Source organism: Daucus carota, chromosome 7 (genome assembly GCF_001625215.2).
Source record: "Daucus carota subsp. sativus chromosome 7, DH1 v3.0, whole genome shotgun sequence".
Classification (NCBI taxonomy): domain Eukaryota; kingdom Viridiplantae; phylum Streptophyta; class Magnoliopsida; order Apiales; family Apiaceae; genus Daucus; species Daucus carota.
Genome location: NC_030387.2, coordinates 13,445,202 through 13,462,542, shown reverse-complemented (window position 1 = coordinate 13,462,542; position 17,341 = coordinate 13,445,202). Strand labels below are relative to the sequence as shown.

The 17,341-nt window shown below is 33.7% G+C and overlaps 3 protein-coding genes across 4 annotated transcripts; all 3 read right to left on the bottom strand.

Moving 5' to 3' along the window:
- Positions 1-4,469: 4,469 nt before the first annotated feature.
- Positions 4,470-8,332, bottom strand: LOC108196036 (uncharacterized). Of its 2 annotated transcripts, none has more exons than XM_017363102.2 (6): positions 8,118-8,332; positions 7,135-7,389; positions 6,924-7,050; positions 6,028-6,318; positions 5,119-5,226; positions 4,470-5,003 (listed from the first exon to the last, which is right to left on the bottom strand). In XM_017363102.2, the coding sequence occupies exons 2-6, from the start codon at positions 7,371-7,373 to the stop codon at positions 4,629-4,631; spliced, it is 1,140 nt and encodes a 379-aa protein (XP_017218591.1). In that variant the 5' UTR covers positions 7,374-7,389; positions 8,118-8,332; the 3' UTR covers positions 4,470-4,628. The 2 variants fall into 2 exon arrangements, with proteins under 2 accessions (XP_017218591.1, XP_017218590.1); XM_017363101.2 differs by having other exon boundaries at positions 7,135-7,375.
- LOC108196033 (uncharacterized) lies at positions 8,130-11,839 on the bottom strand. The gene is made up of 5 exons (XM_017363098.2): positions 11,724-11,839; positions 9,341-11,329; positions 9,158-9,257; positions 8,351-9,082; positions 8,130-8,269 (listed from the first exon to the last, which is right to left on the bottom strand). Exons 2-4 carry the CDS (start codon positions 11,314-11,316, stop codon positions 8,351-8,353), a joined length of 2,808 nt encoding a protein of 935 aa, XP_017218587.2. The 5' UTR covers positions 11,317-11,329; positions 11,724-11,839; the 3' UTR covers positions 8,130-8,269.
- A 1,008-nt stretch (positions 11,840-12,847) lies between these two features.
- On the bottom strand, positions 12,848-14,827 carry LOC108196034 (phospholipase A1-Igamma2, chloroplastic). The gene is made up of 2 exons (XM_017363100.2): positions 13,389-14,827; positions 12,848-13,209 (listed from the first exon to the last, which is right to left on the bottom strand). Exons 1-2 carry the CDS (start codon positions 14,624-14,626, stop codon positions 13,038-13,040), a joined length of 1,410 nt encoding a protein of 469 aa, XP_017218589.1. The 5' UTR covers positions 14,627-14,827; the 3' UTR covers positions 12,848-13,037.
- Between the last annotated feature and the right edge of the window lie 2,514 nt (positions 14,828-17,341).

Here is a 17,341-nt window from a genome sequence, read left to right as displayed (position 1 = left end):
GGTTTGCACGATCTTTATTTTATAACTAGCGTAAAAGCCCGTGCGAGGCACGGGCCCGTCATTTATAAATTATTTTTCATATAATATATTTTGATTAATATTTCAAATTTTGAATTTTTTTTATAAAATATTAATTTTATTGAATTTTTAGATATATTTTTTACAATAAATTAATAATATCCATGATAACTGATTCAACATAACTGACAAATTTCCATATAGCTCGAATTGACACTTTAAAATTGCATATGAAAGAGGTTTATATTGCAATTTTTCAGCGTGTTTTTAAATCAAACATAATTAAATATGTTTATGAACGATAAAAATTATAGGCGCATTTGAGTGAATCATATAAGCAAACCCATGAAATAGTAGGATAATTAAAATTGATTTAATATGTTCATGTGCTACGATCATTAAAAAGAGATAAGTTCGAAAACTGATGGACATACTATATAAAACATGCTTATTATAAGAGGCAACCATATAGTTAATATAAACATAATACTTGTTGATACTTTTTATTTTTCCCTCCCTCTGTCTTTCCTACTCCCCTTCTTTTTCAAGTAAATCTTTATATATTTATATATCTTACTCATCAGCGTGTTTTACTAATTATCAATCAATTATCAGTTAGTGATACATGGATTATTAGTCGGTCGTATTAGGGATAATAAATACGAGATTCACATTCGTATCAATAATACAATCAATCAAATTATGCTGATCAAGCCTTACATACTCAAGCATTCGCTCTCAGGTAATACCAAAGTCTACATCTTGAAGACACATAGTAAAGAAAATATGATCATATATATATATAGTCATCTTAAATTTATCTAAATCACAATCTATTTCTAAAATACCTAACTCCAATTCCGAAATCTCTAATTCAAATCAGAATACGATTATTATTCATATATATATTTAATATTTAATACCATCCAAGTCCATGCTATTATTATAATGAGTAGATATCTAACACGTCGATAGACTGTTAAATACTCTGTTGTTACCTTATGATCGGAGTTTATCGATATCTAACGGACTTTTTTTATATAATAGTTTATATATGATTATTTCTTTAATAGTTAACTTTTTGAATATATTAACTAAAATTCGATTAATTTGATTGGTAACTCGACCGAGTAGCTGCACACCGAGTTGGACATAGTTGGATCATAACTCGATTTTGAATTTAACTCGGATAAAGCTCAACATAACTCGAGTCAAAAGCTTCTTTTCTCCGTTGGAAATTTTGTTATTTTAGTTTCCATTGACACTCCCTCTTTGAGATGTGTTCGTCGAGATTTTAACTTGAGAGAAGTCCTCTGGTTGTAAATTCTCTTTTCTTTGGTATAAAATTTTACAAGGTGTAGCCCTCATTTACCAAAATAAATAAATAAATCAGGGCAACTTGGATTATACATTAAATTGAAAAATAAAGAACAAGCAAAAAACGGATAAAATCTCACATGATAACATAATTATCTAACATTTGTAAAATTTTATATAATATTATAACATAAACTACAAATTATTATATAATTTATATATATTAATGATTTAATATCTAAAATCAATTTATAAATATATCCATTCTTTTAAATAAGTAATTTTCAACTAATACGAGTATTTGTTACTCAATAGGCTTATCAAGTCAAATCGAAATTCAAATTTTAGAACATTAGTTAGCTGTTAATTGACTTGCCACTTGAGTGTTAGAGTTTTATTGAACACCATCACCAATCATATTTTTTAGATCACAAGATATATGCCTAAAACAAAAAGATTTTGTACTCCCGCTGTTTAACACAAGACGTAACAAATCTACTATTTGTTATGAAATTTAGTGTCAATAATTAATATAAAACTCTAAATTAATAAATATGATCTGTGTGTGAGATTGAAAATAACAAAATAACTCCATTCAATATAAAAACTAATTAATTATAATATTTGAACCAACACTAAGTTAAATCGAAATTAATTTGAGGTATCCGCACATGTAAAAAAAATTATAATTTTTTTGATAAAATGAGAATGAAGATATCTTAATTTAATAAATATCTCAATTCTCAATTTCAATTCAAATATTTCATTTTTTTAATGAGCGGTCATAAATAAGTGACAACTGTAATTAAATGGATATTTATTATGTAAATGTATTAATTACTAATACTTAATATTTCAAGTATAATAAATGGATCATCTATCGGTAATTTTGTAGTTACAATTAACATAGGGGTATAATAGATATTTCACAGCCATTTTATTTGCTTTTTTTGCCCTTAGTTTTCATTTAATATATAGAAGTAGATAAAATTTTGTAATTAATACAGATGTCTAATAGGTTATGTGTAATATTGTAATTATTACAATTGTGCAATAGAGAAAATTAATATTTTAGTTTTGAGTACAATCTCATTTAGTATATATTTATCGTATCATATTTTTAACTTTGCTATTTTAATTTTTTTTATCATTATTAACCTCCATATATGTTTTGCCAAGTCATGATAGGAGTATATATTTAATAGGTGTATCCCGGTTAATTTTGGCTAACATCGTTAACTTTATTAAGAAATTTTCACAATACCTAGGCCGTGACCAAGTCTTCACGGATTTTTTTTGACTCCTCCAAAAAATCTTATACTAATGAAGTTTTTTGATTGTTTATATTCAGGACAAATCTTCTTTTATCCATGTGAGTTTTTTGATTGTTTATATTCATGACAAATCTTCTTTTATCCATGTGTGACAGTGACTTGGGTTGACTCTCACACAATAATTTGGACTAGGGTCACACTTATTGGCTAAAATAGTTTGGTTGACAGTGACATGTACAACATAATTATGATATTATTAATTATTTTTTGTCAGATTATGATATTATTAATTGTTCTAACTTATGTGTTTGAAGTTATCAGATTAGATGTTTAAAATAATCAAATTAGGTGTTTTCATTTACCCGATTACTCCTACTCTTTACAAATAGAAATTCTTGTAAGTAAGATGATTATAAATGAAATAATATTATTTATCCTCAATTAATAATATAATACATCCATCTCACCTTATCATAATCATAGACAATTGATATACTTACAAAATATATCAAAAAATCTGATAATAAAAGAAATGAAATGAAAGGACATATCAGAACAAAGAGGCGCAAGAAAAGAAAGAAGATGCGACTAAACTAGTAATATTAGGTGCAGAAAAATGTGTATATAAAATTTATATATAATGAAGTGGCAATTGATACAGTAGATTTTAATTGGGGGTTGTTGATATAAATAAAGGAGGGTCATTCCAATTAAAAATCCACCGTAAACAAGAAAACAAAAGAGAGCACCGCATCTTCTTCAATCTCTTAATACTCGTTTTCTGTATATGGAAGAACGCCAATCCGAAGACGAAGAAGAAGACGACGTCGTTCTCATCCATCTCCTCCCTCTAATCTCCTAGATGTACAAAATTTTTTACACAATTATTCACACCAAGAATTTTCCTTAAACTAACCTGGACTCTTTTACGGATTTTCGAACAAAGTCCATGTTGGTTCTTGAAAATAATGATATCCTACCAGCAGAATCAGAATGGTAATAACATGGTCCGCCCACATGATTTCATATTTAAAATCCGAAGGAAGATTAATATGCATAATTTCGCTCCAAATATTCTTATTGCACCTAATTGTCGTAACTTTGATTGACCTTTATAAGAGGAAGAAAGTCATAACTGGTGGAGTCAGAACATTCTCACAACATGCTTTAACTAGTATTAGATTAAACCAATCAATTTATCCTCAAACTTTAAACCATTATTCCAAGTAAACACATTCATATTAAGAGTCTGGCATCTGAAGAAACAAACCCTTGAGACCAATTCAGCTTCATAAAACTTAAACAGGACACTACAAGAAAACGCGGGATTCCCAACGGAATTTTCCGTTGGTAAACACAAATTCCCGTTGCTAAAACGAGGTACCAACGGAATTACCAACGGAATAAACTGTTAGTAAAATCATGGTTGGTAAACTATTACCAACGGAAATATACTTTCCGTTGGTACTTTTGCAACGGATTATCAACGGAAAATTGGTGTGTTGACTTTGCTGAGATGCCCAATATGCCAACGGATTTTCGGTTGCTAATTTGCCAACAGAATTTCCGTTGGTAATTTGCCAACAGATTGCCAACGGATTCTACTCTGTTGCTAATATTGCAACCACAACTAGCAACCATCTTTTGGTTGGTAACTTGGTAATTTACCAACGGAAAAATTTACATGTTTTGCTTTTATATTTGGTTGCAAATTCGTAGGGAATGTTAAAAATTAATATTTTATAATACATTTTTTATTAGTGAAATGATTGGGAAAATTAAGCAATAACTTTTTTTGGATACATATAGTTTTTTTAGCTAATACTACATTATACACTACATTATATTATTAACAAATACTTGTAGAATCAAAAGAAAGACTAACTTTGATTAGAAATAAAGTACCTGATCACAAGTATCCAAATATTCACAAATACCATTCATTAAGTTGGTACAAAATATATAGCAGAATATATAAAAGCAGGAGCTTGCTATTGTCTTTTGTACTGATGAACTTGCCTAACTTGTGTTCTGATTTTTAAATACCAAAGCAAGTTGGCTCTTCATCTCTTCCATTTGGTTTCTCATATCTTCAAGTTCCTTATCTCTCGTCTCCTGTAACTCCTTTACCTGTTCCTTCATTTCTTGGAGCTCAACCTGCATTAGCTCATATTCTTTATTGAAGTTAGAGCCACTGTAACGGGAAGTGGATGTACTGCTCTTGCTTTCTGGCCCATATATGACGCTTTGCAAAGAACCCAAGCCATATATTCTATTTCTTTTGTCCAGCCCTCCAACTGCCTCCAAGAATATTTCGTCTTCATCAACAATCTGAGGTTCATCAGAACCTTCAATAGGTTTAGAGCGTTCCTCACGAATTTCAATAACCTTATTCTGTAAAATAATGAAAACACATCATACCAATTAATTTTTGTGCAACAATAACGACAATAAAAATATTAAAACTCCTACAGCACTCGCAATTGCAATATTTCGGAATACTACTTACATATACTGCTTCCGCTTTCTTAGTAACAAAGGTCTTTTTGTCACGTTTCTTAGTATGTGTAAGCAAATACACATCGGCCGGAGTTGGATCTTTACCATTAGTCTCCGCCTGAAATTAAATTTAATTTACAAGTTAAAAAAACACATACTAGTATGTCCTGCATTTCTGATCACAGGTAAATTCCAAGCCAAGCCAGCAACAAAGCTCATTACAGTATATATTACTTCACCAGAAAACTATTATCTGCCAGTTTTCTGTTCATATTTTTCAGATATCCATATATTAATTTAAGTACACTGCAACAACAGGAGTGCGATCTTTTAAAGGTTCTCTACAATGTTATTCCATATAAAAATTAAAACAAAATGTTCATAATAATCATTTGACAATAAAAATTCTAAGATTCTAAAGGCCAAGTGAATCTCATTTGTTATCCTGCCAAAATCACTATCAAGCTGCTTTCAACAAGTTGTAAATAGTATAATTGGCATTTATACATTTGCCCGTGCACCACAGCCTAGCACAACAAACAATTACATGTTCTGTAATATAGTAGTATTAAACTTGATTATTCCTAATAGCTCAGTGTTTATCTATTTGCAGCGGAAATGTTTGATAAATTCAGGCTAATCATTCTTTCTGACGAACGCGCAAAGATAATTAGTGCAAAATAGATAAACATGTACTCAAGGAAGAACCAGAGCCTCAATGGATTTCAAAACCGCATGGTATATTACTTCATTCAGAATAATTAAATCATATGAATTTCAAACAAAATTATCTTAGTCGATTATCCTCTATCACAGGCTGTCCATATAATAGTCATTACAATAAAAAGCATTAAACCAAAACCAAACAATCAATAAAGAATAACAAAATAAATTAGATTAGTTAAGTTCAAGCTCTTACCAGAACAGCAGCATGAGTTCTTAAGGATGCTGAACCACCTGTGTGAGTTGGAGGGTAGTGGTCCGTCCCACCACGACGATTTTTCTTTTGAGTTTTTGATTTAGTCTGGAAATCTGGAGTTTTCCAAAACTCAACCCAAGGTAGCCATACATGCATGGCTACTCTATTGTCCACTTCACCAGCTTCCCATTTTTTCCGAGCATCACTACAAAAGTTGGAATATCGATTTCTTGCTTTTTTTACCCATGCTTTGTATATTTGTTTGTCTTCTTGTCTCCAAACAAAAGATTTCTGCAAAAAATAATAATATTATTTGGATCATCAACATGATCTGCCCCGGTGTAAACAAAGCCATCTTGCACTTAAACAAGTGATTTGACTGATATTGTTTGATAGTTTTATATTTCTATTACTCAGAACTTGGTTTCCCAGACCTTCCGCAAATTAATCTAACTCTGTAGTTTACTTAGCGATCATAGGGATTACGTCGATTATTTTTCTTGACCACTGACTGAAATAACATGTTGATATTTTTACCAGCAAATGCATAGTACAGGGCTAATACAGCCCATTCAGAGTAATAATAATGCCTATGTTTATAGTTAATTAGCATGCAGAGTGACGAATATATATAGCAAATTTGCAAGGCTAGTTATGTTTCTATTAAGGAGCCACAAGAATTGGCTCAACTTCTAGATCACAAGAGGCAGAGCCTCAATCAAATAAAATAGACTCCAAGCAAGATAAAGCTAAGTTGTATATTCCCAATCAAATAAAATACACAATCACTCGTTCATGACTCATCTTCTCACAATTCTAAAGTAATTAAGATAATATTATGTAATATTATCTATGTAATATCAAAATATTTGACACGAAATAAATGAGATATTTACCTTAAACTCCTCGAAATAAAAATCTTTAACCTCCTTCGACACTACCTTCCAGTTAAATCCAGTGGGATCCTGCCTCTCGGATATAGAGTCTGTGATTGCTCGTGAGCATGCACCCGAAGGCTCCAACCTGATAATATCATTTAAACAATATTATACAATCTATTAATTGGCTGCCGATAAAAATGATCAATAATGAGAGAATGCTACTTACAATCCACTAATTACTTCGATCCTTAAACGCCCATCGTTATGCATAGAGCCAACTACCCAACCTTCATCTGCAGATTCATTTGCAGATTCATTTGCGGATGCTGTAGAAACATTTGGGGTGTTAGGCTGTGATTGTGCAGGTGTGTGTTGTCGCTCTGATTGTTGTGATCCAACTGGTGTGTTTTCTGTCGAGTTCCTTGGATTGGAGCTACTTGATAGTCGAATTCTTCGTGTACTCATCCCTGAGAATAGAACACTGAGGGTTCAAACATTGGACAGGGGTGAGTATTTATAATTTCTAGTTGACTGTCATATAAACACAACTGGCTAAATTGCTAGTTACAGGTCATATTCAACTAGCTAAATAGTCCAATCAAATAGCATGACATCCCACTCGGACGTAATAAGTACAGTAAACAATTGACTATGTTGCTTCAATTCAGATTTCAGGCTACTAGTTAAAACCATGACATCCAAACTTTAAAAAGCTGCAGCTTCCCTTTACCAAATTTTAATCTTAATTTTATCTGATACAAAAAGGTGAAATTCAACAAAACTTAACAAGGTAATACCAGATTCCAACAATCTAACAAAAACCCACAACCCTTTAGGTAAAATCAAGATTACAACTTTAGGGTTTGAAAACAATGAACAAAAACTAAAGAACTAAAGCAGCCAAATCAGAGCAATCACTGGTATGAAGCTCACTGGTCTTTAAAAGTTAAAGAATCAGAAGTCATAAAATGCACACATGACGCACAGAAAATTTACAGAGAGCAATCAAATCAGAGATTTAACTTTAAATCGACTAATTAAGCATTCCAAGAGTGATAACATGCTGAAACAGAAATTAGAACTACCCCTAAATCGACTAGCAATGAACTCTAAATCGATAATACCTAAATCATCCTAAATCCTATGAATCCTAGCAATTAACCCTGTGACTAATATACAGAAGACACAGAAGCAGTGAGAACAAGACACCTGAAGATTTTGCCGCTTGATAGATTGTCGTTTGAGAGAGAATGAGAGCTTCACAGTAACCCTAACCCGCTTTTATGTTCCTCTTTTCACAATGTGCCGCCCTTATTTTTGGTCTTGCTCAAACAGGCCGCTCTTTTATTTGGTTTGGCGGTCTTGCAATAATCAGTACATGTAAATTTATATTAGTGCAAATAAATTATTTTTAAAATTTAAAAAATTAATAAACTACATACCTAATTAGAAGAATTATTGCTATCAGAGCCATAATTATGAATATCATCACTTTGTGAAGATCTTCCTTCTTCCGAATCCGAATCAAGCTCAATCTCTTCTTCCGGTGATCCTTCACCGTCATCTAAATCTAAAATGCCTTCATTATCATTTAGATGTGTCGGAATATCTCTTATATCGATCCTATTTAAGTTTTCCGGTGTTTCATCTTGATATGGCTCTTGGTGTGATTGAGATGCTTGTGACAATTCAACAAGTGGACGAGCCTTAATTTTGCATACAACCAACCAGTCCATCTTGTCTCGCCTAAGACTTGGATAATTACAAAAATAGACTTGCATGGCTTGACTTGCCAAGATAAATGGTTCGTAGACGCTCAATTTTTTTTTCCGATTCACTTCAACCATTTTAAAGCGGAGATGAACTCTTGTTCCTACACTTGGTGTAGGATCAAACCACTCGCACTTAAACAATGTTGTTTTCTTTATCGGAAGACGAGGATACTCAAGGATTAAAATCTCATCTATGATTCCAAAATAATCATTAGATGTCTCACTGTAGTTTGATCCTTTAATGCATACTCCGCTGTTGAATGTGGATCTGTTTGCCCCATATTTTCGCGTATGAAACTTGTACCCATTTACATAAAAAATAGGTACAGATCTAACTGAGCGAAGAGGTCCTGAAGCAATGTCTCGAACAATTTCATTTGGAACCAATGATGGATTTTGTGCCTGCAAATAGTATTAAAGATAATAAGAATATACATACATATATACATACATATAACACATAGCAAAATCACTTACATATTGTTTAAACCACAAAGCAAAATCACTCTCTAAGCATTTGTCAATCTCAGCATCAGTTATACTTTGATTGTTCTCCCGCACCATATTTATAAAAATCCTGATTTGACACACTTGAACAATATTAATAAAAAAATATTGAACATGGACATATATATATTTTTTAGGAAAAACAACACGTACTCGGTATATGGCGCAACCTCGGGACAATTTAACAAGACATAATTGTGGGCTGCCATGTACTCCCGATCATCAAGATAACGAACATTAGCACAACCAGATGCTCGTCCAGGATGAGAAAATATAGAAAAATTCCCCTCAAAGTTTTCTCCACCTCCACTAGAATCATTTCGAGGAACTTTTCTATGTTTTGTTTGAACATGTTGTTCAAAATAATGTGAACAAAATGTTGAAGCTTCTTCCACTAAGTAAGCGTTACACATGGAACCTTCTACCCGAGCTTTATTTTTTATGTTATTCTTTAAGTGACGTAAGAACCGTTCAAAGGGGTACATCCAACGATACTGTACAGGACCTGCTATACGTGCCTCGTATGGTAAATGCACCAAAAGATGTTCCATTGAGTCAAATAAAGCTGGTGGAAATATGCGTTCCAATTTGCAAAGTATCACTGGAATCTGTTCTTCAAGTCTGCACATATCGCTAACCTTCAAAGTGGCTGAAGTTAGATCTTTGAAAAAAAGGCTCAACTCTGTTACAGCCTCCCAAACATTATTAGGAAGAAATTCTCGAAAAGCAATTGGCATAAGTCTTTGCATAAACACATGACAATCGTGACTTTTCATCCCAAATAACTTGTATTTTTTCATGTCGATGCAACGCCCCATATTCGACACATATCCATCCGGAAATTTAAGATCTTGTAACCACTTACACACTGCTTCTTTACCCTTTTTATCTAAGCTGTAACAAGCTTTTGGATATTTTCGTGTCGACTCATCAATTGCTAACTCAGGCCTCCGACAAAGAAGTGCAATATCAGCTCTTGCTTTAGCATTATCTTTGGTTTTACCTTCGATGGCCATAATAGTGTTGAAAATATTTTCAAACACATTTTTCTCAATGTGCATAACATCAAGGTTATGTCTAATTGATAATGTCCTCCAATATGGCAAATCCCAAAAGATACTTCGTTTTTTCCATCCACAATTATAAGTTTTGATGATTTTGGCATTATGCTCTTCACTTCCCAATTCAGTAATTTTCATCAAACCAAGTGACTCAATTTCTTGTAAGACATCTTCACCTGTCCGAATAGGTGGAGGAAATTCAGACACGACCTTCCCCTTGGTAAACCAGTTTTTATTCTTTCGAAATGGATGATTTGCAGGCAAAAACTTCCGATGATTATCGAACCATGTTGGCTTTCCTCCATGTTTGAGATTATAAGCATCATGTTCATGAGCACAATGAGGACAAGCTAAATGACCAGCAGTTTTCCATCCTGATAACATTGAATAAGCAGGAAAATCACTTATAGTCCACATCAATGCAGCTCGCATTTGAAAATTCTGCTTTAAGGAAGTATCCCATGTCTCAACACCAACCTCCCATAACATTTTTAACTCGGAAATCAATGGCTGAAGAAAAACATCTATCTTCTGCTTTGGATTCCTCGGGCCAGGCACAAGTATGGATAGAAACATGTACTCTTCTTTTGAACACATCCAGGGGGGTAAATTATATGGAGTCACTATAATTGGCCAAGAAGAATATTGCTTGCCTGAACTACCAAATGGCTGAAATCCGTCAGCAGAAAGTCCAAGTCTCACATTTCTGACCTCCGAGGAAAATAATGGATGTGCTCTATCAAATTGCCTCCACTCCTCTGAATCTGAACAATGATGCATTACACCATCTTCTTTGTTCCCATTAAAAATGTATGACTCTCCGTGTCGACTCCATATATAATAATCTCTCACAAATCCATTCTTCAACAAATGTAGCTTCACGATATCTGAATTCCAAAATTTCCGATTCTTACACTTTGTGCACGGACATTGTATACTCGTACCATTCATAGACGTTGGCTGAGATATAACATGATTCATGAATTCTTCCACTCCAGAAATAAATAGAGAATTCAAGAAACCACTCTCATCCGTCCTTTCGTACATCCAAGATCGGTTATTATTCATGTTTCAAGACCACCTACATAAAAATTCAGTAACAACAATATTTTAACTAAAATTTATTTAGTGAAATATATCAAGTCAATATAAATGATTCTTCCAAATCAATAACTAACACATGTTAATATAACTAGAACTATATTGTTTTCAAACATCATGTTTAGATTTATGTATTTGTTAAATCTTATTACACATAATGTAGTGCATAATTGCTAAAAATTATATCTAATTAACCACTAATTAGACTATCACATTATCAACACATATATACATGGTCAATTATAAATTTTTTATAAAATACTATCAAACATGAATATTGTTTTAATTCTTCACAACACTAAAAGATTATCAACATAAATAATTTATATTATAATAACGAATAAATATTAGAATGTACATGAAGAATAACTAACCTTCTTGTAAATAGCTTCGATCCAAATGGGAAAAATTGAGATGATTTTAGCTATTTTCAGTTGCTATGAGGAGAGAAAATGAGAGGATATAAGTTTAGAAAACGTAGAAAGAAAGAAGAAACTGTCTGTCAATCTTTTTAATATGTTTGAATACTGACGGATTACCAACGGAAAATATGACAGCTGTACCTTACCAACGGTTTACCAACGGATATCGAGTTGACCGATCTCCTTTACCAACCGATTGCCAACGGTTAAAAAGGTGACTGAGTTAAATTATCATCTGTCTGCCAATATATTATTTAATATGTTTTGGATACTGACGGATTACCAACGGAAAAATGACCGTTGATCTTTACCGACGGTTTACCAACGGAAGTTGAGCTGACCGATCTAGTTTACCAACCGATTGCCAACGGATGAAAAAGTGACTGAATAATAGTACCAACTGTCTGCCAATGTATTAAATATGTTCAAGATACCAACGGTTTACCAACGGATATCGAGTTGACCGATCTATTTTACCAACCGATTCCCAACGGTAAGAAAAGGTGACCGATCTAAAATACCAACGAATTACCAACGCCTCTATTTTGTAAAAGTCACCCCCATTTACTGACCGATTAGCAACGGAATTACCAAATGAATTAATGACGAATGTACTACCACATTACCAACAGAATATCCGTTGGTAATCCGTAAAAACTCCGTTGGTATTCCGTTGCTAAAATTTTCGTTGGCAATTCGTAAGTAATTCTGTCATTGCCGAGCAGCGGGTGATTTTGGCGCCAACATTTCCCAACGGAATCTTCCGTTGTTAATTATTGGTTGGGGAACGGTTGGTATTCCGTTGTTGAGTGTTTGACCGTGGCCTGCCTACTAATCAGTCAGCATTCCGTTGGGAAACTGCAACCAAAACGATTCCGTTGGTAAATTTGGTTGGCAGATTCGCGTTTTCTTGTAGTGGGAGCCTGCCAACATCTTGAATAAACGAGCCTCGACATGAATTTGGAGTTTGGTTCCTCATTTTTATGACACTAGCCGCTGAAGCAGTGTCTGGTTCCTTACTTAACAGAAGCACCAGCATCTTATTTTTATTGTTGGTGATGATAAAACAAGGGAACTTAAAAAGAAAGATGCTTGAAAAGTACATTTTGACACACTTTACAGCATAACAATATTTTAAATCAATGGCCAAGCATCAACATTCTGTTCTTGAAATGATATTTTAAACCTTCTGTTAGTCCTTGCAAGATGATCGAACAGGGGAAAGATGCTGCTGACTATATTTAGATGGTTTTCTGACCTTCAAGATCACGTCTCTCCAGTGACGTTCTCCATGTTGTTTCTGTTAGGCTCTATGTTCTGAGTCCCCCACCAATTAGGCGGAATTGATAGATAGTCTTTCAGAAAATCTGCTGATTTGTTTACCAAGGCAATGTTCCTTCCTGTCGAACGCCAGAATTTTTTGCCCTTCCCATGGTACCTAACGAGTCACAAATGAAAAATAGACAGCAACAATTGTATAAGAACTCAAACCATCATAGTCCTAAGGACATATTTATCTGAGGACAAATTTAAACACAATAAATATAAGAAATTAGCGGCAACAATTTTGTAAGAACTCAAACCATCATAGTCCAAGTCATAAACAGAAGTACTAACCCGTCAACCAAATGCAAGAGTGCTTCCAAGTTATGGCAGCATCTCGGGTCATTTGTTTTCTTCAAAAAGGGGGAGTTTTCGTGATCCAAAGCAAGCTCCTCACCTACATGCGAATAGCACCAAGGCAACAATTCACCAACCTTTCTCATTATCGGAGACACATGCTCATTGAAGAAAATTCCAGGCATATAAGGCACCTTGTCATGAATGTTGACCACTCTTAGTACTTTTACACCAAGCCATTCAAGTCTTTCTTTAAACCTAGCATTCCCAACTCTTGGCCCTGAGAACGAAAACACACATAAAGGTATGTCACGCCCATCTTTCGTCAAATCTATTCCAGCCTCAGCAATGTCATAGGCACTCAGTATTGCTAGAGCGCTACCTAAGCTATGCCCCGTGATTGTTATGCTCATCTCCTCATTTTCATACTTCTGAATCAATCTACTGAGTTCTGCTATAATCTGTTCCCTTGCAGAGTACTCAGAGAATTTGCATCTCTCATCTTTATCAGTGTAGAGTTGAAGAAAACCAGCCTCAACTCTGATGGAAGGGTCCCGACTATCTATCTCCCGCTGAGTGACTGGCCTCAGAAAATCCATCATATCTGCAAGCCATTCCCTCTTGACAACGGTTCCCCTCCAAGCAATCGTGATGTCTCTACGACCTAAACTAGCCGATGTTTCATCATTTGACACTGCAACATAACCGCTCCAGTTTGCTGAACTACTCCAGCTATTAGGCCATAGAGACTTTGAATAAAAAATTGGAAAATTAATATTGTAAGCTGAGTAAAGATAGGCAGTTACATCATAACCAAATTTACTCAAGCCAAGATCTTCAAAAAACATGTCAGGCTTAAATTGACAACCACCACAGTACTTTGAGCCAGGATCTTGATCAAAAGCATCATAACAAGCTTGTGCCATATCTCCATATCGTATCAACTCAGACTTCATGAGCGGTTCAATGGGATCAAGCATAGCCTCCCAATCATTTTCCCCGTGAATTTCCTTCCATGTTTCTGCTAAACTCTTAGCTTTCTCCCCGATCACAACAGTCATGTTGTTTTCTGACTGGCTACTCTTGACCATCGTAGACATATTGCATCGTCTTACTCTACTAGAAACCGCGAAGCTCCCCCCTCCAAAAGCCACTGAATTTTGACTCTGACAAACATTTTTCTCTTTCGAATGGCTCCCAAAGAACCATCCTACATCAGAAAGAGGGACGGCCATAGAAAATTATAAATTTGGATGCTCAGACTAGCTAATACTAATGATAACAATAAGATTAGAAGCACTGATAGAATAAAGGTGTATTCCCTTTCTGGTCCAGACCAATAACTTTATAAACGATGATACATTAAGACCATTTCTCTGTAGAAATGTTGGAGACTTTTGGAATAGCAACCTCAAGTCTTTCTTTATTGAAGCATCAACTAGTCAATGTAACATTCCATCATCACACAAGTTACAAGTTGACATGATACTGTTCTGGTGAGTTGTCAGCTCCCTGTAGAACTTGTTTTGGGCTATGAACATGAAAAAATTCTTTCACTTCACAACATTATTCGAATAAAACAGGGTTTTTTTCTCACACAAAGTTAGGTAGAGGGCCGGGTTATCAAGATCTTTTTTCTGTTTTACTATATCAACATGCAAATAAAGAGACTTTAGTGATTATTTGAAGTTTATAAACTAACACATAACTAATTCTACTAGAAACTCATTACAATCGTCTAAGTTAATTACTTCTTGTGAGTTTCGGTATAATGAAATATACTACAGTTGTACGATTCGTACATAAAATTTAAAATTGATGTGACAAGGGGAGCATGATCCTTGAAATGTAAAAAAAATAAAAAATTATTACAAATTCTGAAATCCTAAGGGTTTATAAGCACAATAGGTGATGAGATAATCATTCTATATATATACATTAGATTTTGTGTGTGTGTGTTCCCACACCTGTCAAAGAGTTTTAAAAGATCAATCATGCAAATATGCAATACAATAGTAAAATGAACCTTTGCTTTCATTGACATTGAGGTTTTATCTAAAACCTGGTCATAAGTTTGTTCTATTGTCGTGAACATCAATACATCATTGCTTCTGTCAGCCAATATTTTTTTGGCCAAGTGTTAGCCAAATTAAATAAGTTTATTAGCAGTAGAATTGCTAATTATCTTGTTAATATCTTTTGGAAAAAAAATGAAACACAATCCGGTCAATTCAAAAAATATGGAGGGTGATTATTACTTCTTTGTTTTGAAATATGGAGGGTGATTATAACTTATTTCATATAAAAAGGTATTCATTTTATAACAAAAATATATATGTTTACGCATCTTTTTCTAACTAAAAATTGATGAGGTTTGACATATTTTTATTAAATAGTTATTTATCTTATAATAGTGATAAATGCTTATATACTTTTTAAAAATAACTAGCTATCTAGCTAGAACCTGTTTGTCTAGGCTTTAAGTTATTTTTGACTTTAAGCTAAAAAAATGTCTGTTTGTATAATAAATCAGAAGTCGGCAGAAATTCACTTAAAGTCCGAAGTTAGTGGGCCGTACTGGTAAACTTAAAAAAAGTGCTTATTGCTAAAATAAAAAAATGGATTAAAAGTTAGAAGTAAATTAAAACTTATATAATGATTAAACTTTTCAGGAAAGAAGCAGATTCTCCCGTCCTAAAGCATCACCATGCTTCATGTTCGTGGTGTCTGCACTGGTCACACCATCCTGCAGATTCTTCTGTCCTAAAGCAAGGCCATTTAGCAGATCAGCAATTTCCAGAGTAACATCAAAATTCACTAGATCCCTAATTTCGGTCTGGAACTACAACATCCATAAAGTCAGGATGGCCTATTTCCAATCCCATGTCTCAGTCGAGAAGATCCTCTATAGGACTAATCATCTGGTTGAGTGCGTATAATCTATCAAAGACAAGCTTCTCTAATCTTGCAAGAAAGTGAGCCACATGGTTGCGAGCTGGGAACACGTATGAGATTACACATGTCTAACTTTGAGCAGAATATCGATTTGTGAGACCAAATCATAAACACCAGCAGAAGCATCTAGGTGAAAAAGTCTTTGATAACTCGAAATGCTCCAAGGTTATCCCTTTAAAAGATAACCGATCTTTACCCTTTAATCCTTGTAACTTTTCAGGTCAAAACTTGAAACTCCATAAATTCGCCTCAACTTCTTCGACAGATGCAAAAAAAAGCCAAAATACACCCAATCCTGAGATGATTAATCCTTATTGGCAAAGAAAACACAGTTACACACTTAAGACCAAGCAACAATCATATTTCATCTTCGAGCACATTTTTAGGAAGCCAGTTTGCCACCTTATTTAAATATCTCGGAAAGTCGGAATGAACACAAGATTGCTCTGTGACTGAACTCAATTCAGTGGAGATTCTTAAGCTCCTCATCTGAGTGAGATCCACCCTTAAATTTTACAGTATAAAGTTATTGTTGAAATTATGACACTCAGCTCAGAAGTTATGGCAAGATTATTCTAGAAGTATTAAATGTACTTACATTGAATCTGATTTATAAGTTAATATGTATCAGTCTCTTAGAGTTCTGCAGACATAGTAAAATGTAAAGTCTGGAGAATTCTGAAGAACTCTCTTGAATGACATACAATGTACTATAAAATGGAAAACCATGTAATGCATCTGAAATTAAGCAATTAGTTTTATAAAAATCCTCTCATTCCATAAACATATTTTCTAACAAGTGGTATCAGAGCACAAGTCGATCCATTTCAGCACAAACATTCTCTGCACTATCTCTGCACTATAACATTATTTTGTATTTCATGGCAGGCGTAAGCACAAATCTTATCCCTGTATTCAATGGAGAGAATTACGAGTTCTGGAGTATAAAAATGAAAACTATCTTACGAGCTTATGACTTGTGGGATATTGTCGAA

What these genes read in the sequence shown, in the direction of transcription:
- LOC108196034 (XM_017363100.2), bottom strand. Translation starts at nt 14,626, where the DNA reads ATGGCCGTCCCTCTTTCTGATGTAGGATGGTTCTTTGGGAGCCATTCG. An exon ending in CTCTTGCATTTGGTTGACGG is followed by an intron (nt 13,210 to 13,388) that starts GTTAGTACTTCT and finishes GTGACTCGTTAG; the next exon opens with GTACCATGGGAAGGGCAAAA.
- LOC108196033 (XM_017363098.2), bottom strand. Translation starts at nt 11,316, where the DNA reads ATGAATAATAACCGATCTTGGATGTACGAAAGGACGGATGAGAGTGGT. An exon ending in GAGGTTGCGCCATATACCGA is followed by an intron (nt 9,258 to 9,340) that starts GTACGTGTTGTT and finishes GTGTCAAATCAG; the next exon opens with GATTTTTATAAATATGGTGC. An exon ending in CTTTGTGGTTTAAACAATAT is followed by an intron (nt 9,083 to 9,157) that starts GTAAGTGATTTT and finishes TACTATTTGCAG; the next exon opens with GCACAAAATCCATCATTGGT.
- LOC108196036 (XM_017363102.2), bottom strand. Translation starts at nt 7,373, where the DNA reads ATGAGTACACGAAGAATTCGACTATCAAGTAGCTCCAATCCAAGGAAC. An exon ending in ATCGAAGTAATTAGTGGATT is followed by an intron (nt 7,051 to 7,134) that starts GTAAGTAGCATT and finishes TGATATTATCAG; the next exon opens with GTTGGAGCCTTCGGGTGCAT. An exon ending in GAACTCATGCTGCTGTTCTG is followed by an intron (nt 5,227 to 6,027) that starts GTAAGAGCTTGA and finishes ATTTAATTTCAG; the next exon opens with GCGGAGACTAATGGTAAAGA.